This window comes from Myripristis murdjan, chromosome 6, assembly GCF_902150065.1.
Source record: "Myripristis murdjan chromosome 6, fMyrMur1.1, whole genome shotgun sequence".
NCBI classification, from domain to species: Eukaryota; Metazoa; Chordata; class Actinopteri; order Holocentriformes; family Holocentridae; genus Myripristis; species Myripristis murdjan.
This window is the reverse complement of record NC_043985.1, coordinates 16,933,964-16,958,667: the sequence shown is the minus strand read 5'-3', so window position 1 is coordinate 16,958,667 and position 24,704 is coordinate 16,933,964. Positions and strand designations below refer to the sequence as shown.

Sequence of the window (24,704 nt, the reverse complement as noted above, 5' to 3'; positions counted from 1 at the left end):
CGATAGATAAGCTCCATTAATATTCACGTTATTAGAAAGCACGGGGTTATGGATCAGTGATGTCAGCGCTCTTTGAATGCTGGTATCGTCTCCGTGAATGTGTGTCATCATTTTCTACTGACAGAGAGCTCAGATTTTTTTGAGTAGGAGGAGATCATGCTTTGTCATTGAGGACCTCACCAGCATTTTCCCACTCAGGCACGTCCGACGCTCAGCATGCTGCATCCTGATGCGCTCTCCTCTACACTGTGTGGGAATACCTGGATTTATATGCGTTTCCCGTTTACTGTTTCTACATGACCGTCGGATTGAAGCGGCCACGTATTGTTGACGCATCTCAATGCTTGAACCGGGGGAGAGAGGCACGTCCGAAGTGTCAAATAAGATACGACTTGTCCTGCGGATGCGCCGTCACTGTTTTGCCTCCAGTGCCACCCTAAGTGTATGAGATTCATGATTCATCTCTCTGTTTTCACGGATTGTCCTTAGAGCGCATCTCTCTCTCTTTGTTTTTGCTTTTCTTCAATATGGAAAGATTTCAGTCTTCCATGCGCAAACGGCTGTACAGCTTGCCGCAAAACATTGGGCAAAAAGCCTCTGTGACTGACGAAGGAGACAGCAGCGACAAGGACACTAAGAGGAAAAGTATTCGCCTAAAACATTTGCCCTCTCCGTCTCCTGCAAGCAGTCGCAAAAGCAATGAGGAGGCCAAGAGCTTAGACTTGGAAAGGGACGTTACTGTGAAGACCAACTTGAACGGAGACTGTCGCTTATTTAAAGGCAGCATCTCTTCCATCACCGGGCGACATCCTCTCGGGTCAGATCCGGCTGAGCAGCGGCGCCTCATCCCGGAGGCAGATGCCGGTGTCAGCGAGAGTTCCCCCGATGAGGATGGCCCTGGGGCCCAGCAAGGGGCCGTGGGCGGCCGGGGTGGCGCAACCGGGCGAGTATCTGTGTATGACCAGTCAACTTTCATCAAGTTAGAGGGCTCTGAGCAAATAATACCTGAAGATGACAGGCTATACCAAGCCGGCTTCATGCACCGGCAGTTTGGAGCGATGCTTCAGCCGGGAGTCAACAAGTTCTCCCTGCGGATGTTGGGGAGTGAGAGGGCCGTGGAGCATGAGAGGGAGCGAGTAAAGTCTGCAGGCTTCTGGATAATCCACCCTTACAGTGATTTTAGGTAATTTGTGTGCAGAGAACATTTTATTCCATGCGCTAGTCTCTTTTGGAAGAAATCCTGTTGTAATCCTGTTTAGAGGACTACAAATATCATGGCAAATCTCGATTCTTTGCATAATATCCTATATAGGGATATGATAATGTCACATAGGAGATAAAGATACCATAAGGCCATTATAAACTTAACATTGAGTTCTACAGACACATATTAAGTCGCTATAATGATATTATAACCCATTGATGTTTCATTAAGGGATAAATACAAGGCAACTGAGCGTATTGTGATCATTTAATGATACCAACTTGATCATGAGTCTGAACTAGTGCAGGATAAGTGTATCAGACAAAAAAGCTGAATGTGTCTGCACCTTGAGTAGATGCCTTTCTATGTTGGAAATAGTTCTTATTTTCTTTTGAAAAAAAAAAAAAAAAAAAAGCACTGTTACAGGCCATTGTTACAGGCTAACATTTAATGGATGGTAAAGGATTTGACTGTGCATGCAGAATCCTCTTACAGGCTCATTGACAGCCAACTTATATCCCTTTCCTTGTTTTGCTCGGCCTGGAAAAGTGTCTATATATGAGTTATGTGATTCATACAAGATGGTAATCGACCCAGCATAAAGCTTTGTAAATGTTCAGTACATCAGCTGCTCGCTGAATTATGGGATTCATTAATTATTATAAATTAAGTTTGTCCATCTAATTAAGCCAACCAGTAATTCCCTAATTTATTAGCCACACTGTGTGTGTGTGTGTGTGTGTGTGTGTGAGAGAGAGAGAGAGGGAGAGAGAGAGAGAGAGAGAGAGAGAGAGAGAGAGAGGATCTTCACATTCTACATTTCATTGCATGATGCGTACAACCCAGTGGTCTGTCATCACTGCTGTAAAGGGATTTTCATAACATTTAACCTTGAGGCTCGCTCTCATCATATTTTCACTGGCCAGTTGTACGCTCATGTGTCACTGCAGGTTTTTTCCACTCATCTGAATGACACTTTTTTATCATTTAGCGAGGGCAATGGATTACAGAGAGTGCATCAGAGGCTTGGAAATGGGGTAATCAAAATAGGGTAACATGACCATTCAAGATATTAGAAGCACACATCAGTGGAGATTATTACAGCACAATTAGTCTAATGGAGCAGGGATGGTGTGGACGGGGAGGGGACATATATATATATACACACACATACACACACACACACAACAGAGAGGGAGAACGAGTGAGATTGAAATGGAAATGATAATGTGAGGAATCAGGACTCCCAGCTGTTAACTCAATGATACGTTTGAGGTGTCATTAGTTTTTGCTTTGTTTGGGCCACGCGTCACAGTGGAGTAGCAGTGGGTATGATATGGGTTGCGTCTGTAGGCGAAAGATTTAACCTACAGATCCCATTTCAAATGATATGTGCCACATGTGAAACTTCTACAGTATTAAAGATTATTTTTGGTCCTTATGAAACACTATTAAATCAAATTAAATGTTGCCACTCTTGTGCATTTAAACACAAGAGTGTCTCCACTTCCTGACATCTGTAACAGTGGTGGACTGGCACATGTTTCTAGCACTATACTGTGTAGTCTGCATTGTACAAAATTGCGCCCTGTGCAACTCAATGTAATTAAATGTTTTCACAGTGTGTAACTGCTACTTTTTTCATCAAAGGTTTGACTGGATAGAGCAGCAGCCAGCAGGCAAACTAAACTGGCACACAGTGTGAATATGGTTAATATGATTGCTGGTCAGTCTGAGCCGCAGTACAGGTGTGTGCTAAGCCACTGAGCTGAATGCAGGCTGTTGTGCTTTGACTGTGCTCTGGCAGCGAGAGATAAGTATCTCTAGTACAAATGTGATCCCTTTTCAGCTGTCCTGATTGATCTAAGCTCCTTTCACCAGTTTAAGCCTTTTTGTGTTCACTTTGGTTGTAACCCCCCTCTCTTTGCGCTCTTATGCTCTTTGACATAGTTGCACTCTGACCCAAATAATGCAAGATTCCTCCCTCTGGACCAATGGAGCTATTACTTTGTACTTTCGACCTGATGACAGTCAGCTTTATTTTGATGGCAGCACCAGATTACATTGGCAAGTTGGATGTCTCCTGCCAGAGTTGGGCAGTGGTGTTTGCGGGCTGAACACTGCATGCACAGTTGGCTGATGTACATACAGGGTGGTCTGTAGGGGACAGCAATAATGCACTGTCCTTTTTTTTGGTCCAGCTGTTGCAGTGGTCTGCGGTGACGTGTGCAGAGCAGTAATGCAAACTGCTCAACATCTGGCTGATGGGTGCTGACTCTTGGAGATGACATGGATTCCTGGGAGATAACGGTGGATTTAGCCAGTGAGGGGAAGTGCAGTTAGGACCACTGTGTCACCGCAGAGACAACAGGCAGATAAGCAGAGGAATGCAAATGCTTTGTTTGGCAGAGAACAACAGAAAGCTGATTAGAACAAATGGCCACCCTGCCTTTGCTAGTTTGCTCTTTTTGTGATGCTCTCCTGTGGCGGCTGGGTATAAGTGATTACAATATGTTATGCTGGATTCAAATCTCTTTTTCTAGGTTATGGTATGGTCATACTTCTACTTTCAGGCACCTGCCTCATCTTTTCAGTGTATATGAACAGAAAATGTTGCAGTATCACAAATGCAGCACAGGTCTCCATGGCTGCATTAGCAAATTTGGCAACCAGTGTTTTTTTAGACTCTGAGCCACAGCCATCAGTGCCACACACCACCTCACACACAGTCAAATGCTCCTCATTTCTCTTGCAGTCACCCAGCATGTTGCTCGCCGGTCACTGAACTAGATAATTACGCTTGGTGAAGATACTGAGGCTTTTTTAGGGATTGAAGATACCTTCCACTGATTAATGGTCTCTGTTGTTGAATGCAACGAGGGTTTGGGTCATACAGCGTAATCATGCTGTGTCATGTACCATAAATAACCTTACCTGGTGTAATGCATGCATGCTCATAGGGCTGTCCCTGCAGGCTGCTGCCTTTTGCTCCATCTGCAGCACATGCGGGCCTGTAGGTGGATCAGGCTCCTGCTTCATTGATCAGCGAGTAATTAGAGCACTGAAATGGACCGGACATGCAATCACACGCATGCATGCTTTCTATCGCACACACAGGATGGTAGTTGGTAAACAAACAGGTATCATGCATCGTCTGGCTTCTGTGTGGCCAGGTTGTGTGTTTCCTTAACAGTTAATTGCTCTTATTTAGACTCTTTTGCAACATTATATTTTTCTCTTCTGTTATTTTTCAGCATTTAGATCGAATTGTCCTTTTGAATGTATGCAAAGTTAAAGGTAAAAAGACTCTGTGTACCACAAAATAGTGCTGTAATATCAAATATTGTAAACAGAGGAGTTGAAATAACTCACGGCGGTGTCCAATGACTTGATTTGGAAACTGTATCACTACAGTGTGTTGTAGCTGGCTGACTTGCAAATTTAGGTGTAGAAATGTGTAGAAAATAATTTGATATGCAACTTGATGACTTTAAAAGACAAGCAAACCTTTTCATAGCTCATAAATTTACAGATGGAACTGAATACACTAGTACTGATACTTGAAGATTCAGCAATTAGCTGTGGCAACTAATGTTTCCTCATGAGCAGTTCCACTGAATCCTAATTAGCGTTTTTTTTTTTTTTCACTCCTCACTACGCCAACAAGCTCAATCAGGAACTGAATTATAGCACCGCCTTTGTTTTCCAGCATCACCCCTTTATTAGCTTTATTAATGTTTATGTTCAAGTACATTGTTTCTGCTAATTTGCACTGACTGGAATTGCACTTTATATTGAGTTACGACGTGAAACTGCAAGTTTTATAGAAATTATTTTCCATTTCAAAACAATTCACAGTTTCTGCAGGAAGAGCAGGAACTGTGAATTGTTTTGAACTTGCTCTGATACCCCCAACACACATACACACACTCTCTCACAGACACACACACAAACACTCAATCAACTCAGTTAACAGACACACACTGTATATGTCTTTATGGTGAACTCACTCATTAATGAAATTGTTGGGTATTTGTAACCTGTTACTTTGTATAAATGTAGATCCACCAATCACAGGGTTCGCCTCTCAGATCAGAACAGACAGTGTTTACTACTGAAATCAATACCCTTTTATTTTATGTAATTTTCCTGTCATTGAAAGCACAGCACGGCACATCTCGCATTCTCCCAGGACTCACAAAGTTGATTCATTCCAAAAAAGCCTCTTGAATTTGTTTGATCCACATAATGTAGTGGTGTCTGCCATGTTGCATTTGTCTGATGTAAAATGTAACCACAAATTATTTTAACAAACAGCGAAACAATGACCCTCCACACTGTTACATATGCTGCAAGCGGAGACGTGTGGCCTGTTTAATTTACTGCTGTTTGGACCAGAATAAAAATGCACATTTGGACATAAATTTTCATTTTCTTTTCTTTCCGTAAAATATTTGAAGGAAATATGTGATGAGCTTATATATTGTCATAAGATCCTTTCCGGGGCCAGAGTGACCTTGGCATGCTGTCAACCACAATGTGAGTTGTGTGTGCCACTCTGTGTTTCAGGTTTTACTGGGATCTGATCATGCTGCTGCTGATGGTGGGCAACCTCATCATCATCCCTGTGGGCATCACCTTCTTCAAGGATGAGCACACGCCGCCGTGGATTGTTTTTAACGTGGTCTCTGACACCTTCTTCCTCATGGACTTGGTCCTCAACTTCCGCACAGGCATCGTCAAGGAGGACAACACGGAGATCATCCTGGACCCTCAGCAAATCAAGATCAAGTACCTGAAGAGCTGGTTCGTGGTGGATTTCATTTCCTCCATACCTGTGGACTACATCTTCCTCATCGTGGAGACACGCATCGACTCAGACTTTTACAAGACGGCCCGTGCCCTGAGGATCGTCCGCTTCACCAAGATCCTCAGCTTGCTGCGGCTGCTGCGCCTCTCCAGACTCATTCGCTACATCCACCAGTGGGAAGAGGTAGATCCTGCGGGGATGAGCTCTGCTGGATCCTCATATCAGACTTCACACTAGCTGATAGCACATGACTATAACTCCCTGGATTATTTCAAAGTGTTTTACAATACTCTCGCATGCTCATCCGGTGGAGGCACATTCCATGCTAGTAACTCAAGTCTCACAGTGCCACATCTTTGTCATAGGAGACGTCACTTGCCCTAGCTTATTGCTGATCCTCTCATAAACCTGTGTGGATTATCACTTTTTTGTTTTCAATAACTATTTGTAGAAAATATACAAAACAGACAATCAGGAAGCTCCTTGAATGCAAAATTTATACATGTTTCATGACTGGTTTGCATTCAAGAAGTTTCTTGATTCTGTATTTTCAAAGTTTCTCGGCTGGTTTTGAAGCCCCTTTCTTCTCTCACTTCTTTGCAATAACAAGTTTAGCCAAAGGAAATCCATATATACAAAGTGTACAAGTCCAGTTAACATGTACACTCCCTTTTGACTGGAGATAGTTAGTAGTATAATATCACCCTTCCCGTGCACACACACACACACACATACAGATGCACAACATACACAGACACTCACAATCGACAATCGATTTTTATATGAATTGGAAATTAGTTTTCTATCTGTATTATATATGGACACTATATTTTTTGTAAGTCTAACAAAGGCTACATCCTCCATGGGCCTTTAATGATGCTTGCAGATGATTACACAACATTAAAATAGTCTCTGGGAGTACAGTGGTCTTTAGAAGATTAATAACAATGTGGTCTTGTGAGGGACTGGTATCACCACTGGCCCACATTGCACCTACTGCACATTTCAAATCCTCTGATTGCATGCGAGCAAATTGAAATATTATATATTTATTTACTGAGGGTTATGTGTTTAGTTGTTTTGTTTCCACTAATGCTGATAATCTCTATGTCACAGGTTTTCCATATGACCTATGACCTGGCCAGCGCCATGGTGCGCATCATGAACCTGATTGGTATGATGCTGCTGCTGTGTCACTGGGATGGCTGTCTGCAGTTCCTCGTTCCCATGCTGCAGGATTTCCCTGCTGATTGCTGGGTCACCAGAAACAAGATGGTTGTAAGTAGATCATTCATGAACCAGACAGCATCCTAATGTGTTTTTCAAACCCACTGCCATAATAATAACCCCTAACTATAAATAGCAGATATAAATGCTGGTTGTATTGACTCAGCAGTTATTAATATGGCTCGTTGTTTATGAAAAATATATTACACATTAAAGCCAGTGGGATTAACAATAAATATGCGAGGCAGTAATTAAAATTAGAAAGAAAGAGAGAAAGAAACTAAGAAATAGGCAAATACAAAAACAAAAAGGAAGTACTGTGAATAAGCATGTGTTTAACAAGATCATCCTTTATTTTTGCTTGTCAGATCTCCTCAGCAGAATTTTCCAAAGCCCTGACAGCAAAGATCTGGTGGATCTCACCTGGAGTGGGGATGTAACAATACCATAACTTGCGTTGTTGATATTAGTACTGGTGAAATTACACAACCCTTGATTCCTAATTCAGTACCATAGCAAAAACAGAAATCCCATTCAGCGTTCATCATTCACACTCATTAATTTAAACTTTGTTTAAAAAGTAACCAGGAACATTATGTGTTTCAATTGTTTGAACATTATGCGACACTGAAGTTAGATCTCTGAGTTACAAGCACAACATTGGTCTGTAGCCTCCAAGAACACAAGAGAGCCGACAAACAAAAAACATGCCAAATTAGAGGAACTGTATGAAATGTCGAGCTGTAATAGCAAATGCAATGATTTGATTTTGTGCTTTTATTTTGGTTTACAATCCTGCAAGCATGACTGCACCCTGACATGTTTCAGAATGTAAACATAAGGCTACATTAGAATAGCAGCACTGTGTTACAGAATGATGGATCAAGTTACATCGATACTACTGATACCAAACTACCAGTGTTGATATTGTTTTTAAAATTTTGGTATTGACTTGATACCTAAGTATCAGTTCTTGTGACATCACTAATCTATGCTGTGCCTCACTCAGACTGGCTGCGATGTTAATATTATGGACAATCACACACTCTCTTTCTCCTCATGTCCCTCCCCTGCCCTTACAGAATGACACATGGGGACAGCAGTACTCTTACGCCCTGTTCAAGGCCATGAGTCACATGCTGTGCATTGGGTATGGCCTGTACCCACCTATAGGCATGGCTGATGTGTGGCTCACCATCCTCAGCATGATTGTGGGTGCCACCTGCTTTGCCATGTTTGTCGGGCATGCAACTGCACTCATTCAATCCCTTGACTCATCCCGGAGGCAGTACCAAGAAAAGGTGTGTATTCATCCCGTGCATGACTCGTATTTAGGATACAAAGACATTCTGCAGCTGTAGGAACATGGAAATACACAGTAAACGTAATCAAAGGTGCTATTATGATCAGTGACATCATGTGTGGCATGTGGTAAAATGGTGTATAAGTCTGGAAAGTACCTCATCCACGATTGTAGTTGAGGAAAACACACTTAATGACATAAATTTATAGTGCACATAATACTAAATAGTATTAAAGTGATGATATGTAAGTGAAAAAAAATGTGTTAGGGTGTTATCCTTATGATCAGAACAGAGTGGAAGTAATAATTTTAACTTTCACTATATCACTGCCCTCTTTGCACTGACGTTGGCAGTCATCAGTCACTGTGCATTGAGTCAGATAGTCAAATGGTTCTTTGAAGGAAACTATTAATAAATCTGAGAGGATAGACCCAAACGTTGAGGTTAATCAGTTTGGGAAAATTGTGGAGCTACTATACAAAGAAATGTGATGGTGGTTTAATGGAGAACTTCAGCTAATTGTGAAAAGTGATTAGTAAGACAGAGACAGGTTGGGTACACTGATCATTCCTGGGTCCTATATATCTGGTGGATTGACAAAGTAGTTAATGTTATTAGCTGCAGCCTGTAAAGAGTAACTGTGTTCATCAGATGGAGCAGAGGCACAATATTTCAGTGTGGGAAGGTTTCACAGATGGCCTGACAGGTGACTGTTAATCTAATGAGCAAAATTCGAGTCAACCTCTTAGCCAACACATCAATAAATTTAATATACTCATTTGGCTTGCAGCACAAGACACTTTGTCTGATGGATGCAGATATTTTATATTATTTTGGGTGAGAATTGCTCACCTCTAAATAACTGGACTAAGCCCTCTTCTTTGTCTGTGCAGTACAAACAGGTCGAGCAGTATATGTCCTTCCACAAGCTGCCCGCCGGCATGCGCCAGAGGATTCACGACTACTATGAACATCGCTATCAGGGAAAGATGTTTGACGAGGAGAGCATCTTGGAGGAGCTGAATGAACCGCTGCGAGAGGTCAGATCTCATGCACCTCAGAAGTCACTGCCTCTGTAATAAGCCACACTGCTGCGTCTGAGCCATCATAGTGTTGGCTACAGTGTCATTGTTCGTTTATTGATTACTTTTTTTTTCTTTTACGATTCCTAATAGATCCAAAACTGTTCAAGGAATTGTTGTGCCTATGCCCAGTCTTATAGAGTGATTGGCAGCAGGTACATAGATATCCAATTAAATACATGAGAAAAAGAAAGGAGTCTGTACACTGCTTAGACACCAAAAAAAGGCAATAAAGTATAAAACGTCTCACATATGTTAGGCTCAACTACCCAAAATGTGCAACATGTGTAAGGGTGCAAAATACTGTCAAACATTTTGACATAACATCCTCATCAGTCTTACTCTGAGAACACCATTAAAAAGGCAAAAGATCATTCACTTATTTAATGGTTCTCAATCATAAATATTAGAATAATGAGTTAAGAGAGGAAGCCATTTTAGTTCTAAATGGTTTATTGATCAAGATCATGTGTAGTTAAATATGGCCTTACCACAGTGCATGTTAATGTGTTTGCACTAATGTAGTCTGATTAGTAATGCCAGGAGACTGCAAAGGCAAGCGTTCCCTCAGGCCCTGAAAAACAGTTCACTCATCTGTCAAACACGCTGCTTTTGTACTGGTTGGAGTGTTCACACGTACCACAACATTGTTCATTCGTGGTATGAAGGCATTTCCTTAGCTAGCATGTAGAACGTGTCTCTGTCTCTCTGCAGGAAATTATCAACTTCAACTGTCGAAAACTGGTAGCTTCCATGCCTCTGTTTGCCAACGCTGACCCCAACTTTGTGACCTCCATGCTGACCAAACTGCGCTTCGAGGTCTTCCAGCCCGGGGATTACATCATCAGGGAGGGTACCATCGGCAAGAAGATGTACTTCATCCAGCATGGGGTGGTCAGCGTCCTGACCAAGAGCAGCAAAGACACCAAGCTTTCTGATGGCTCATATTTTGGAGGTACAGTCGTGGCTGCACACTTTAGGCATATAGGAAGATTGCGCACATCATCTCCTTAAAAAAGCTTGGGATTTCCAGGAATATGGCTTTGGGATCTTTTGTGTTCCATTTTGGGGTTTTCTATTGTTCACGCTAGATTAACACAACTGAACACACACTCATAATTTGAAACTTGTAAATGAGGACAGGAAATATGTGCTTAAATAAACCCAACTCCCATTAGAAATGAGGTATTTAAGAAATATCACACTTGTCATGTTTTCGCAAAAGATTAAATTGCTAAACACGATAAAATGTAGATAAAGAAAGTGTGTGTTTGTGTGTGGATGTGTGTACATGTGTGCTTGTGTCCTTATCCTCAATATGTCTGCCCTGAAAAAAAAAATGTATCTACTTTTAAAATGGAGCATTGTTTTATTTCTCTGATCTGGCTGGACAGATGAGGTTGGAACAAACTGTAAGCTGCAGAAATTGCATTAAGTGCTCCATCTGTGAAGTTCAGAGGCATAGCTCTTTTTGTGTTTTATCGTCTTAGACTAATAAAACAGTGTTTGCTTGTCCTGAATGGGTCTAGAAAGATCTAAATAAGGCAATGTATATTAAAACCATTACAAAGGGAGGAGAAAACACTGCATTCAATATAGCATCTTTCCATAATATATTATGCTGCCCATTTCTTTAATCCTCAGTGTTAATCTCTGACATGTGCAGTATGCTAAAAAAGAAATGGTAATAATAATGGTCTAAAGTAAAGTAAAATACATTTATTATGTACCCTCCCTGCAGAGATTTGCCTGCTGACTCGGGGCAGAAGGACGGCCAGTGTGAGAGCAGATAACTACTGTCGCCTGTACTCTCTGTCGGTGGACAACTTCAACGAGGTGCTGGAGGAGTATCCCATGATGAGGAGGGCCTTTGAGACTGTGGCTCTCGACCGCCTTGACCGTATTGGTGAGCCCTCCGCTAAGAGATAAAACCCCTATTCAGTGTGCCAGCCATATTTGACTGTAGCACATGTAAAATCTGAACCAGTGAAAGATATTGCAATGGATACAGAACACATAGTGGTGTCCATCTGTCATGTCAGCTGCTTTAAACACTCCATTTAACAAAGGCAAGGTTATGTTGATGCCCTGAAGCGTTGTTTTACATATGTGTGGAACAGTGAAGATTATGTGTGTTTGTTTGTGTTTTTTAACAGGGAAGAGGAGTTCTGTTCTTCAACATAAAGTCCAGCATCACCAAAGTTCAGGCACACTTAACCTCCAAGAAAACGAGATCATCCAAAGAATAGTACAGCATGACCGTGACATGGCCCAGTGCACCCAGCTGATCCAGACCAGTGCTGCCCAGAGCCTAAATCCTGCCCCTGCTCCCCCGTCACCCACCCCAGTCATCTGGGCCCCCCTGGTCCAGGCTCCACTCCAGGCTGCTGCTGCCACCACCCCTCTGGCCCTGGCCTTGGCTCACCACTCTCAGCTTCCTCCCATCCTCTTTCACCACCCTCTGGCATCAGGGTCTGGCTCCCTCAAGGACCCATCTGGCCATCCAAAAAGAGTCCATGTTGGAGCCGGCTTGCCCAGTGGCTGTGGTTCAGGACCCGGCTCCCCTGCCAGCTCCACCAAATTCCGCTCCGGGATTGATACTCCTATACTGGCCTCCCTCAGGACGCAGCATCTGTCCACTGCTCCTATGTCGCCCACGCTGCCTTCCCAGCCCACAATCACCAGCAGCTTACAGCCCCTGGCCCCTCTGCCTCAGCCGCCACATCAACCTCAACCTTTTCCGCCCCAGCCCGGCATAGCCTCAATCATCCCCATCAACCCTGCGTCCCTCTCCTCCACCTGCACTGCCCAGCTTCACCCTCAGCCCCACCGTGGTGCTATGGCCACCCCACCCCATATAACAACTTCGCTCCAGCAGGGGGCATCAGGGAGGCTAACAGGCAGATTCCCAGCCCCCTCCACTCCCACAATAAGCCCTCTGATCTCCAGCTCAGTCGGTCCCATACTAAGCCAGCTGCAGCAGACCTCTCACGCCAGCATTCAGCAGATGGGGTCCACTCATGACAGAGTAGGCAGGACAGCCAGTGGTCTGAACCTCCCTCAGTTTTCATTCTTCACCAGCACCCAACCCTCCAGTGGATATGCTCTGGAGCAGCCAGCAGCTGGAGGCAGATTCGGGGCCTCAGCCTCACTGGTACAGCATAGCCTGGCAGGCCTCCAGTCTGTTTTTCTGCCCCAGGTTGTCCCGGAGCACTCTGCCCTCGCCTCCCTGGCCCAGTACGGCTCCGGTGAGGCCTCGCCCTGCTGCACCCCTCCAGTCCCGAGTCCCAGCATACAGAGCCCTGAGAGGGGAAGGACTGGGCATCGCAGTGAGCTCCCCAGCAGTACGAGCTCTCATAGTCCCATAACTCCTCAGACATCATGCCCTGCCAGGGTGGCTTGTACCCTCAAAGAGAAGGCCGAGTCCTCGGTGGATCTCTTTACCCAGGAAATAAAGACTATCTCAGGCTCTCAAAGCTCTATACACCAGGAAAGGCCTTTGGCCATTAGCTGCTCTTCAGAGGCATCAGTAGGAGCACTCAGCCCCTTCTCTGCATCCTTGGCTGTCAGTAAACCCTACAGCCCGATCCCGGGTGAAGGCCCCCCAGTGAGTCGGACACAGTCAGGGCCCGAATCTCAGAACCAGTCTCCCCGCCCAAGATCCCCTGCTAAAATGTTAGAGACAGAACACAAACAGTCCAAACTTCCCTCCAATTTGTGAGGTTAAAACACACCCTCCTTTGATGCCAGAACTATGAGAACATAACTTCCTCTTTGGCATCGTTTTTAACCACTACTTTGATCATTTTTAACTAGGAGGGTGTGTTATTTGAATCATATTGGAGATCAGTGGTTTCTTTTTTACTGAGAGTGAATGGATCATGGGCAGAAAGGGACAGCGCTGGATATTTTTTTCTACAGGACATTGCTACTTTGAATATAGTAATAAAATCCAAAACCTATTGATGAAAATATATATATGACCTCATGAAAATATCAAGCATTGTATGTATTATATTATAACCACACTCTGTGATTTGTTATTTATCGGTATTTGTTTAAAACCTCTTGTCCAGGCATTTTTTGTGTAACCTCTTAGCTACACCCATTTAGTTGGAAAATTATCAGCAACTCTTTCCATTTTTGAATGAAACCAAAAATTGCTTTTCCTTTTTATATCCTGTCTGACAACTGAGTGTGTTGTGTGAATGTAAGGTTACCCTGAAGAGATCTGAGGAGAAACAGACTGTGCACTTTGCTTGTTTTGGAGATCACCTACTGTAAGGGTTAGATGATGGTATGTCTTCCAAGATAGTGTTTCAGCAATATTGCACACCCACATGGGTTTGAAAACACAAATCAGTTCACATTCAAAAACTGAAACTATGAATGTAATGTAATGTCAGTGTGTCATTGGAGCAAGATATTCGCTTTAAAAATGAATCCTTGCATTGGAGGTGAATGTGTTGAACACAGAGTCTGTTTAACAATGGTTATTCTCACCAGACCATTGGGAAGTATAACTAGTTAGGTCTGTAAAAAGACCTGGCAGAGTGGTTGTTGACAGGGAGACAATGCACACATTTCCATCCTGTCCCAACACAACTGCTCTGGCACGTGGAGAGCCGCACAACCGATGCCAACTCATTTCAGTGTGAGAATAATGAAGGAGCAGAATATACACCTGAGCCAAGGTTTGTGTGCCATTAGCACTGTATGCAATAATCTGTGTTTTTTATGGGTATACAAAGGTACTGTCAATTGAAGCATTAGTCCTTTTCAACAGGGAGAGTCAGTGAATGAGATGGTCTTTAGATACATAGAACAGAATATAATTTAAGATAGATATTAATAAAGCAAATGTGGATAATCAAACATCCTAAAGCCAGCGATGCACAAAGATCGATCTGAATGTTTCTTGCACCAATCAAAGGGCTAAAAGCGGTTACTTGGACGCGTCGTTAACGAGAAACCCGGATGGGTCATATTGCTGCATATTTACCTCTTTCATTGTACATTATTTGATTGTAAAATTTGACATCCGTTGTTGAACAACTGCTGCTTGTGATGCTATGCCGAATCAATAATTCTATCACTGATTGCTTTTTAAAAAAAAAAAAAAAAAAGAAAAGAAAAAAAAAGAAGTCAACAAACCAGACCTACAGATATCTTAAATCCCGCTTCTTGTTAATAATTTCATACTGAGGCCCGCTCTGACTCTGACCCTGACCCCATGGGGAAGAGATATACCATCAGTCACTAGCCAGTCACTGCCAATGGACTCGATCAATCCTTCATTACTATTATCCTCCAACCCCCCATCACCACAGCACTGTGGAGACATCAGCTTGGATTGAATATTACATTACTTTGAGTGTATTGTACTTAAAAGTGGTGTGGGCGACAGTGTCTCACAGTGTGGTGGGATTTATTCATCTTTCATATCTATTTATATATTTATTTTTCATTTTGATGCCTTTTAACCAACAAATTAAACAATTTCATCACCTATATATGTTAGTCATATTTTATTTTAGCTATTAAATTCAATGCAATAAAATAACATATGGTCAATGGCTCTCTTTGTAACTGCTGATTTCTTTTAAAGAGCAACACATATTGTTGCGTGAGGGAGGGGAGAATCTGATGAAATGCTGCTGAAGTTGCAGAGTTTAAGCCGGATTATAAATCATTTGTGACTGCATGGTGTTGTTTAGTGACAACATTCAAAATAGTCTGGATTATTATTTCTTTTCTCTCGTCGATACAAAGAAAATTATCTGCCATGTAGATAATGACTGCTGGATTAGTGAGCAAATGAGGCTGTGCAATCCATCACTAATGCAGGTTTAATAAAGAATCTTTCACATGATCTTATGGTTGAAGTAAAGCTGCCAGGCCAGTCCAATATGCATATGCAAAAATATTCCTTTTCATTTGTCATGCCCAGTTACTATAAAGCACCACTAGATGGTGTCATTTGTCCTATGAAGGAAGACCCTATTCCTATATGTTGTCCTCTCATGTATCCAGTAAGAAAATGCACTGATTATCCAGTAGATTATTGAGTTTTGATATTCATAAATGTTTCAATGTACTTTTTAAAGAACCAGTTCAGTATGACACATTTACACTGGCTTTATTTTTTCTTAGAACATTTTTAGGAGCTTCTAGTTTAACCCTAAATTCAAACATGGTAATGCATTATTCATTACATCTATGTAAGGATCACATAAGGGTAATTTTTTGTGAAAGGTTTTGCTTTTATATGTGTTCTTTTAGTTAGAGTGGCTGAGAAAGACACATGGCCTGAATTTATATCGATCCTCCCACTTCTGTTGTTATTTGGAGTTTCCCCACACACTGATGTGGGCAGTATACCATCATAAAGCATACAGTTTATACAGAGATAGATAGCTGCATAGACAGATGGATGGAGAGTGGACAAAATATCAAACACCTATTAATATGTGTATCAACAATTGTTATGAGACATCAGGCTTTAAAGGCATGTGTATTTTCCATTGCTCCCTGATATTAATATGTATTTGTTTAGATGTCATACTTTAAGACTTTAGATGTCATACTTTAAGACTCATACTTTAGATGTCATACTTTAAGACTGACAAATAGATTGAAAGTGGTGAGGTTAAAATATGCAACTAAAATAACCATTCATACATAAGTTCATAAAATCTAATGAGATATAGTGAGATTGAATTAGGCCTCATTTTGCTGAGGAACCCCTAGACCCCTTTCAACTGCAATAGCAAGCAGAGCCATCAGGATGAGCATAGCAAGTTTGTATTCAACCGTAATGCAGTCTCATAAGATGTGGGTCACATGCCGTGTTGTTCTCCTTGAATAATGGGACTGACAAAAAATGAAAAAAGAAATTATGAAACATTTCAGCTTAGAACCTAAATAAAATACTGAATGAAGAGAAAAACTGCTCTTGTTATGGTATAATGTTACAGTGAATAACACAGGGAACAAAAACATAGTTGATCCAAGTGTTCCTTTTAATGGATGGAAACCAAGTCAAGTCAGACCACTTAACAAACCAGATGAGCACTTTGTTCTATGTCACATAAGACAAACCCATTACACTACAGAACTGCACTTCTTCATCCTGGGTAGAAACATTGTAAATGAACAAAACATTAAGGAACTGTCGTAAGGTGTTCTTGGAAAATATTTATGTGACAACCATGTTACTCCTCTTACACTGAATGCACAGGAACGTAAGCCTCCACATTGTTCTCCGTGCAAACACATGGAGGCACATGGCAATGTGACCAAAACGTAAAACGAAACAGTTTCTATTGAAAGGTTTTCAGTCAAGTGCAGCCTCTGGCAAGTGGACTTGGAGTACCCATGTGTGGAAATGGCCACACATGGGTGACAGGAATCATGGAGTTAATGTCTATGAACGACACCATCAAAAGTCCTTTGCAGAAGTGGCCTGGTCTTGTCTTTCTGTTGGTAATGTAGATGGCTTTCGGAAAAGTCTTGCAGGAAGAAGATGACTTCTATAGGGGGAGGGAGGTTAGAGCAGAGGGGAGGGGGAGAGGTGAACAATGTCCTCGGATGGAATTCAAGGCACGAGCACAACACGCATGGTGTTGGTGTAACCAGCGCCTGGACGCCAGCCGGTCACGACAATGACCACATCACCAGTCTTGAAGAACTTGCGGTGCTTGCCTATGGACAACGAAAAGGGAGAACAGAATTAGTGATAGAGCTGTGCATGCATGCTACCAAGTCATATTACTAAGTAAACACAGGTAGTCCTGCTGGTTTGTTGTCTAAATACTGCAGGTGACAAAATTCTTCTACACCTCTCTATCACCCTCTCCACAGTTAAATCTGCTCATTTGAAGATGACTTATGTGAATTCAAACATAAACAATCAGATGACCACTCACCAACTTCCATGGCAAAGTTCACGCGCAGGTCAACATCCTCTGCCCAGACATCATTGGCGGGCTTGGTGTAGAGCACAGGGTAGATACCGCGGTACAGGTGAGCCTGGCGGGCAGTCTGGCCACAGCGGGTCACGGCAATGATGGGAGCACGCGGCCTGTACCTGGAGAGCATGTGTGCAGACCTGCAGGACACAAGTATAAGTAGAGATTACAGGTCTGAGATCAATAAACTTGTAAAATCACTGTCTGAAGTGGATGCCAAAACTAAGTACTGTGGTGCTATCATTTTGAATTGATTTCACGTGGGAGTTCACATTCACGTGCTTATGAGTACAAACTCCCAAGTGTAGAGGAATCAACAGGGAGTTAAAATTAACTTATGAAATGTCAGAGTTCACGTTTCAAAAGGTCACAAGTGGATCACAGATTGTGGGCACGGTGAGAGCTGGCACGCTTGACATGTGCTAAGGACTTATGTCAGAGAGCGAGGAATGCAGAGATATGATGATGCAGCAGTTTCCTTACTCACAGTAAATGCCGTGCTGCAGGATATTGTGACTCAGAGCTTTGATTGAGCACGGGGGACATTTGTGCAAGATGTATTTTCTCCTGGATTTATACCTGCCGGTCTTGGTGAGCACGATGATGGCACTGGCGCAGCACTTGAAGGAAGCCTCGACTGCACCAATGGCGACAGACTCAGTGGGGTCACGGGTCAGGTGAGAGGTGCGGCGCAGCTCCTCAAACATCTGCCTGTGGAACATGGCAGCCTCGGCCTCACGGGAAATCTTATCATGTCGAGAAAATAAATAAATGGGTGAGGGTGGTGTCAGGCTTGAATTATACTGCTGGTTTACACATGCAGGGCTTTGTCTGTATTCTAAAGGACAACCATGATGCATTCTAAATCTAAATTACAGTAAGTGGCAAATGGATACAAGGGTGAGAAGACAGGACAGCGAACCTGTGAACAGAGATCTGCATACCTGGTAGCACACTGAGACCTGATGCTAAGCAACAGCGTCGGCCATGTCCAGGGACTGTTGCTGTGTGGTGCAGATCCTCAGACACATGCTAATTGAGCGATATGAATATCACACAGTTAACAGCAAAACGCAAGACACGTGAATAGAAGCCATGTTTGGTAGCAGATGGACAAAGGGAGGAGCAGGAGAAACAGGGATAAAAAAAAAGCAAGTTTGAAGCAGTTAGTAAAACCCAAGCAAGTAATATGCACAACTTGGAGGCTATTATGCTATTTTTTCACACAACATTATTTAGCTCACACCATACAGCTAGCAACACTAATCTGAGTCGATATATAAAGAATCTTTCATAAAGCGTTTATTGCATCAAGTAGTTCACTCATCAATCCAAAGTTAATTCTATTGATGTCATGTGAGTTATATATTACTCATGCATGTACTTGGAAGATGAACACAAATTAATACTGATAATGGGACCAATTGGAGCAGGGGGAGGGGGGTCTCACCATGTGATGTGTGCGCACACACTCCAGGGGGTAGTCTCCCTTGGCAGTCTCACCGCTCAGCATGATGCAGTCATTGCCGTCCAGCACAGCGTTGGCCACATCACTGGCCTCAGCACGAGTGGGGCGAGGCTTTTTGATCATGCTCTCCAGCATCTGAGGGATAACAGCGGAAGATGCCATGTCATTTACTGCACACACACTGTTATACACCATTATAGCTGGTGCTTCTGTGATTCTTCTCTGTCCTGTTACTGATGATGTCACGGACCTGCGTGGCACAGGTGATGGGCTTGCCGACCCTGTTGCACCGGCCAGTCATCATCTTCTGGGCAAGGAAGACCTTCTCTGTTGGGATCTCAATACCCAGGTCACCACGGGCAACCATGATACCATCGCTGGCCTCCAGGATCTCATCAAATCTGCAAGGCAATGAGATCAAAGGTGAACACTGTGAACTGTGCAAAAAAATATTACAGATTCAAATCTGTAGATGTTTAGATGCTACGATAAAATCTTTCCACTGATCATCCACCGACCTGCGCACACCCTCGTGGTTCTCCAGCTTGCTGATGATCTTGATGTGCTTTCCCTTCTCACCCAGCACTTTCCTGACTGCGTGCACATCAGCAGCCTTACGGATGAAGGAGGCGAAGACCATGTCGACACCCTGCTCCACACCAAACTGCAGGTCCTGAATGTCCTTCTCTGACACAGCAGGGAGGTCCACAGCAGCTCCGGGCAGGTTGACACCCTTCTTGCTGCCCAGCATACCGCCATTCTCAATTTCGCAAATCAGGAAGTTGTTGCCTTTGGACGTGCAAATTGAAGAGAAATTTAATTAACGTTAGGCAGAAAAGTAAAAACAAACAAACAAAAAAAACATCTGCATAAACACACAGACTGAATGGAAGAAGCTGGTCACCAATGCTTACCAATTTCCTTAACCTTAAGGGACATGAGACCATCATCAATGAAGACATGGTTTCCGACCTGCAGGACCTTGGTGATGTTCTGGTAGTCGAGCCACAAGACTTTTTCATCACAGTTGTCTTTGTACTGGTCGTCCAGGGTAAGCTTGATAGTTTCACCCTTCTTCAGCTCAACCTCAGCTGTGCCACTCTAAACATGACCAGAGACAGCTTGTTGACTCTTTGGGAATATCAGTAACAAACACCCATACAGATGTTTGTGCCGAAAATCAACTAACACTGTCTGTGAAAATAAATAACACTGGAAAATGGGTCAATAATGCAGAAATCAGGCCTTGAAGCTTTTCTTATGGTACTCCATCTGGGTAGAACTCACCCCCTTGATAAGACCAGTCCTGATTTCTGGTCCCTTGGTGTCCAGAGCGACAGCCACTGGTCTGTACTCAATAGAGCCAGGCACAAAGCTCTCAGTTGCCTCACGCACATTCTTGATGGTCTCAGCATGATACTGTAAATTATTACACAGCAATAACAGTCAATTATCATTATACGATTAATATCATAATTTAATTAATTTTGTGGACAGTGGATCAGTGGTGGGGTCAGAATATCAAGCACTTATTGTGGAAAATAGAGTTGCCACAGTAGTAGGGGCGACAAACTCGATCTGTAATGTCACAGTGAACAGCAACCGGTTACCTAACGCTAAGTAATAAATTGTACATGGCAGCTGTAGCACATGTTTGGCATATGACATTGTCCACTTTCAGTGTACATAAATAGCTCCACACAGACTATGCGGAGTATTAAATAAACACTTGTCAGTAGGTTTTACACACAGCCTGTACACAAAATTCTGCAAATCAAATTCACTCCACATACTCTTCTCCTCATTTAGTACGGGACCTCCGTTAATTATACAATCTTCAGCCTTTCTGTCTCGCATTATGTGGAAATAACAAAAGAAAAGTCTTGTGTGAACACTGAGTACTGCCTTCATCCAGTAACAAATGCTTTGCTCACGCTGGTCTCACTGAGTATCGCCTGCTCACACTGTTGCTGAGAGGCTAATACCCAAGCACCTATTTATAGCTGCACTGACAACTAACACACCAATGAAACAAAGGTCAAATTTCTTCTGCCCTTCTTCTAACAAATTGTTTCACATTATCATTTTTGTCTTGATTTTTTATTTAAATTCTGTATATGTGTGTGTGTATGAGTATAGAAACTAGTTTAAAATTGTCTCCTCTCTCTGTGTTTGTGTGTGTTTATACTGTTGTCAACTCCGAAGCAGTGTCTGCACATCCCATTTCTAACACACAGGGCAAAGCAAATGCCTGTCCATGAGTCAAGTTACATCAGAAAGAAATGGTAACTGTGGTTAACATTTGATAAAGGGCATGATCCAAATATCAGACCTAGCTCTGGGTGTGTGTACACTAAAGCTGATGACAGGTTTTCAGGCTCCTCCACTCAGGTGACACTGTGAAAAAGGTAAAAAGGCATGACTTTTAAAGGGGAGAGGTCAGTAGTCTAAGGTCGGTCCAGACATTGGCTGTGATGCAGTTGGCTCGATTGATCATGCTACAACATGGAAGGCACTGAAGGGGCAAGTATGAGCTCACAGATCAACTTACAGCCACTGATAGTTACCGGGGTACAAGTGTAATGTCAAGCCGACTGTTGGAGTTTCAAATGAATGAAGCTTAGGAGATGCAACGGGCAAAATCTGACTAGAATAAATAATTTGTTGTAGCTAATTTTAGTCATCCTTCACTGACCTCGTGTGTGCCGTGAGAGAAGTTCATTCTTGCAATGTTCATCCCAGTTTTGATCATTTCCTTGAGCATGTCCACAGAACGGGAGGCAGGTCCTGCATTGAGACATGTGAACAAAGGGACCTTAGAGAAACATACAGGACTCAACATGCAATTTGCAAGACTATATGCAAGATAAAAACCTAGACATAATGTGATGGTAATCTTTGAACTGTAACATTTAGTGTGGTTTAGGAATGTGTCTGACCGATTGTGCAGATAATGCCAGTGTTGCGAGACACTGCAGGCTCAGAATCGATGTCCAACAGGCACATGTGCTCAAGGTGGGTGTCAGCCATGGCAGCATGCATCTGCTGGGTCTGGATGATGGAAGAACCCGTATCCTTAGACTTTGACATGATTGGATCAGAGTCTGTGGGAAAAGACCTGAGGAGACAGAAAGAGAGAACAATTAGGACATATTTGATATAAGGTTAAGAGCCTATCTCTAACTCTGACACTTGGGCTCAAATAGGAAACAATCATTTTTGTATCATGGACAAGATACATTGTAGGCTCTTGGACTTGTTTATCTTGGCAATACAATTATTCTTGCTTCTACTTGATACAAGATGACTTATAATGCCACAGTAACAGCAAATGTTAGCTACTACGGAATACAAAATGAGGAGCAACTCCTTGTTGTTTTCAAAGGAAAAATAAATGTGTAGTAAAGTGACCTTCTCATGGATGGCAGGTGAATTCTAAGCAACTACAAGGCAGTGTGGCAAGTAACCAACCAGCCTGTGCACAGAGCAACAAACACTGTATGAGCCTGTGTGACCACACACACTCCTGTATTGTGCATTCCAGTGAGAGTTTATGAGAAGCAGGAGTGGCTCATCACTTTGAGGGTTACGGTTAGAAAGAGACTAAAGGTGATTCACACACAGAGAACAACTCCAGAACAAAAGAGTGAATTCTGAAAGGCACATGTAGCTCTTTATCTTTGCATTTAGAGAATTGAGAATTTTGAAGATTTAACTGGCAGCAGGCGACCCTAACACACCCACCCACCCACTCACGCCCAAAGAGGTGTGCAACATCCATGACAGATTTATGTTGTCAGACAGGGAAGCTGACGAGTGGAGCAATTTCAATAATTATTATTATTTTATTTTTTTAACTAGCCTAAAAACGAATCAGTATTAAGAGTTGTAGAGTAGTAGTAAGAGAAGCGGTAAAATTCAAAATAATGGACATGATAATAAATGTGTACAGTAGGTGCTAAGGTAACCTGCTATTTGAGTACCGTTAGTTTTATTATTGACTTGAAATAACTTTTTTGAAATCAGCTCAATTCAAAAATACAAATAAATTCAGAGAGTCAGACGCATTGCTACTCACCTACTGGGAGAACTTTGCGGGGACCGAAGCATCCGCGGCTGCGCTCGAGCGACACTTATTCTCTCAACTAACCGGGACTACTTTCGTCTGGTGTCGGTCCGATGGCATGAGGATATAGGGCGCAACTGTAACGCTATCACTAACATCGTCCTTTACTGTTTATCCAGGAAATGAAGCATACATTTTTTCCCCTTCAGTATGGAAGTTGATTACGTTACTCAATTTTATGGGTCATATTTCGATCCGGTTTCCAGGTAAAATACAGCATTATTTAAAAAAAAAAAAAAAAAGGCGGAAGGATAAAGCACAGATGCGAATGTTGTTCGCCCAGCCAATCACAGAGCTTTCCATTGGTACATGAGCTTGAGTCATCAGAATTGATGGGCACTGTGGGTCTTGCAAGGTGTCATGTGTGTAACTTGTAAATAGCATCACCTCCCTCCAAAGACTGCTCCCCCACCCCTCACACACACACACACACACACACACACACACACACACACACACAGGTTTGTACTGCTGCAGTCTACATGTAGACTTCCATTTACTACATTCAACAACTGACCCCTACGCCCAACCTCATCACTCTCCAATGCCAAACCATGATCTTTAACCTACAGAAACCTAACACTGAACGTAACTGTAATTTTACCTCCGATCCCTGAAATAGACGATTAAAAAGGTTTAACTTGCAAAATGTCACTTGTTACTTATTTTCTTGGCTCGAGTGGAAGTTTCATTCACAAAGTTATGCACAATCACAAACATCCCTCAATCTAAAACCACTCAGTTTTCCAAAGGAAGTTACATCCTGGCCCTGATTTGTCCAAAAGCTGGAAGACTGAGATTGAAGCCAGTTTCATTTAATAATGAATTTTATTCAGACACATAGTCCACATGACAATTATAAAAATAAAAATAAAATAAAATAAAATAAAATAATATAAAAATAAAAAAAACAGACATAACAGACGAAAATGTGAAGAAATACATTGTGCAGTGCTTTACCATTAAATTACCATTAAAAATGTATGTCATATGTATATATATATACACACACACACACACACACACACACACACACACACATACATACACATACATACATATACATATACACACATATACACATATACAAGCTACCTATAGATATGAGACAGCGTTTACTTAAGAAAGGGTCAAGCTAACATGCCAGTACATACGAAGCCTGGATGTGAACTGATAGCCCATTATGGGGCTAATTAGGGCCATAATAATGATGTTTTCAGACACATCCAGTCAACACATAAAATTAAACATTAGTTTTCGTAACAGTGCCTGACATGTTGGTATATTAGAGGACACAAACAGCTGACTGGCACTGTGCCACCTAGGAACGCCAAGCAGCATCATTATATGCCACTTGGAGCCTCTGCATACTTTTCACTCTGTAGGAGGACCAGAGGTGAGCTGTATACAGAGGGGTAACATAAGCTTTGAACAGAGCACATTTAACATCTGCAGAGCACATAGAAAATTTTCTCAGCAGCATGTTGGCCTGAGCATATATTTTACAGCACTG

The 24,704-nt window shown here is 42.4% G+C and overlaps 2 protein-coding genes across 2 annotated transcripts; one reads left to right on the top strand and one right to left on the bottom strand.

The window, feature by feature from the left end:
- Window positions 1-424: 424 nt before the first annotated feature.
- LOC115361249 (potassium/sodium hyperpolarization-activated cyclic nucleotide-gated channel 3-like) lies at window positions 425-14,804 on the top strand. The gene is made up of 8 exons (XM_030054625.1): window positions 425-1,183; window positions 5,774-6,197; window positions 7,131-7,292; window positions 8,324-8,542; window positions 9,439-9,585; window positions 10,342-10,582; window positions 11,369-11,533; window positions 11,784-14,804. Exons 1-8 carry the CDS (start codon window positions 528-530, stop codon window positions 13,346-13,348), a joined length of 3,579 nt encoding a protein of 1,192 aa, XP_029910485.1. The 5' UTR covers window positions 425-527; the 3' UTR covers window positions 13,349-14,804.
- Window positions 14,805-16,628: 1,824 nt separating this feature from the next.
- Window positions 16,629-23,156, bottom strand: pkmb (pyruvate kinase M1/2b). The gene is made up of 11 exons (XM_030054649.1): window positions 23,144-23,156; window positions 22,005-22,183; window positions 21,761-21,852; window positions 20,353-20,484; window positions 19,980-20,166; window positions 19,584-19,854; window positions 19,316-19,466; window positions 19,048-19,200; window positions 18,177-18,343; window positions 17,556-17,737; window positions 16,629-17,331 (listed from the first exon to the last, which is right to left on the bottom strand). The coding sequence occupies exons 2-11, from the start codon at window positions 22,153-22,155 to the stop codon at window positions 17,225-17,227; spliced, it is 1,593 nt and encodes a 530-aa protein (XP_029910509.1). The 5' UTR covers window positions 22,156-22,183; window positions 23,144-23,156; the 3' UTR covers window positions 16,629-17,224.
- Window positions 23,157-24,704: the final 1,548 nt, after the last annotated feature.

Excerpts from the sequence above, each read along its gene's own strand:
- LOC115361249 (XM_030054625.1), top strand. The coding sequence starts at position 528 with ATGGAAAGATTTCAGTCTTCCATGCGCAAACGGCTGTACAGCTTGCCG. Across the intron at positions 6,198-7,130 it reads ACATCCACCAGTGGGAAGAG|GTTTTCCATATGACCTATGA; the intron begins GTAGATCCTGCG and ends TCTATGTCACAG. Across the intron at positions 8,543-9,438 it reads GGAGGCAGTACCAAGAAAAG|TACAAACAGGTCGAGCAGTA; the intron begins GTGTGTATTCAT and ends TTGTCTGTGCAG.
- pkmb (XM_030054649.1), bottom strand. The coding sequence starts at position 22,155 with ATGTCAAAGTCTAAGGATACGGGTTCTTCCATCATCCAGACCCAGCAG. Across the intron at positions 20,167-20,352 it reads GGACTGGTCTTATCAAGGGG|AGTGGCACAGCTGAGGTTGA; the intron begins GTGAGTTCTACC and ends GGTCATGTTTAG. Across the intron at positions 17,332-17,555 it reads GAACTTTGCCATGGAAGTTG|GCAAGCACCGCAAGTTCTTC; the intron begins GTGAGTGGTCAT and ends CGTTGTCCATAG.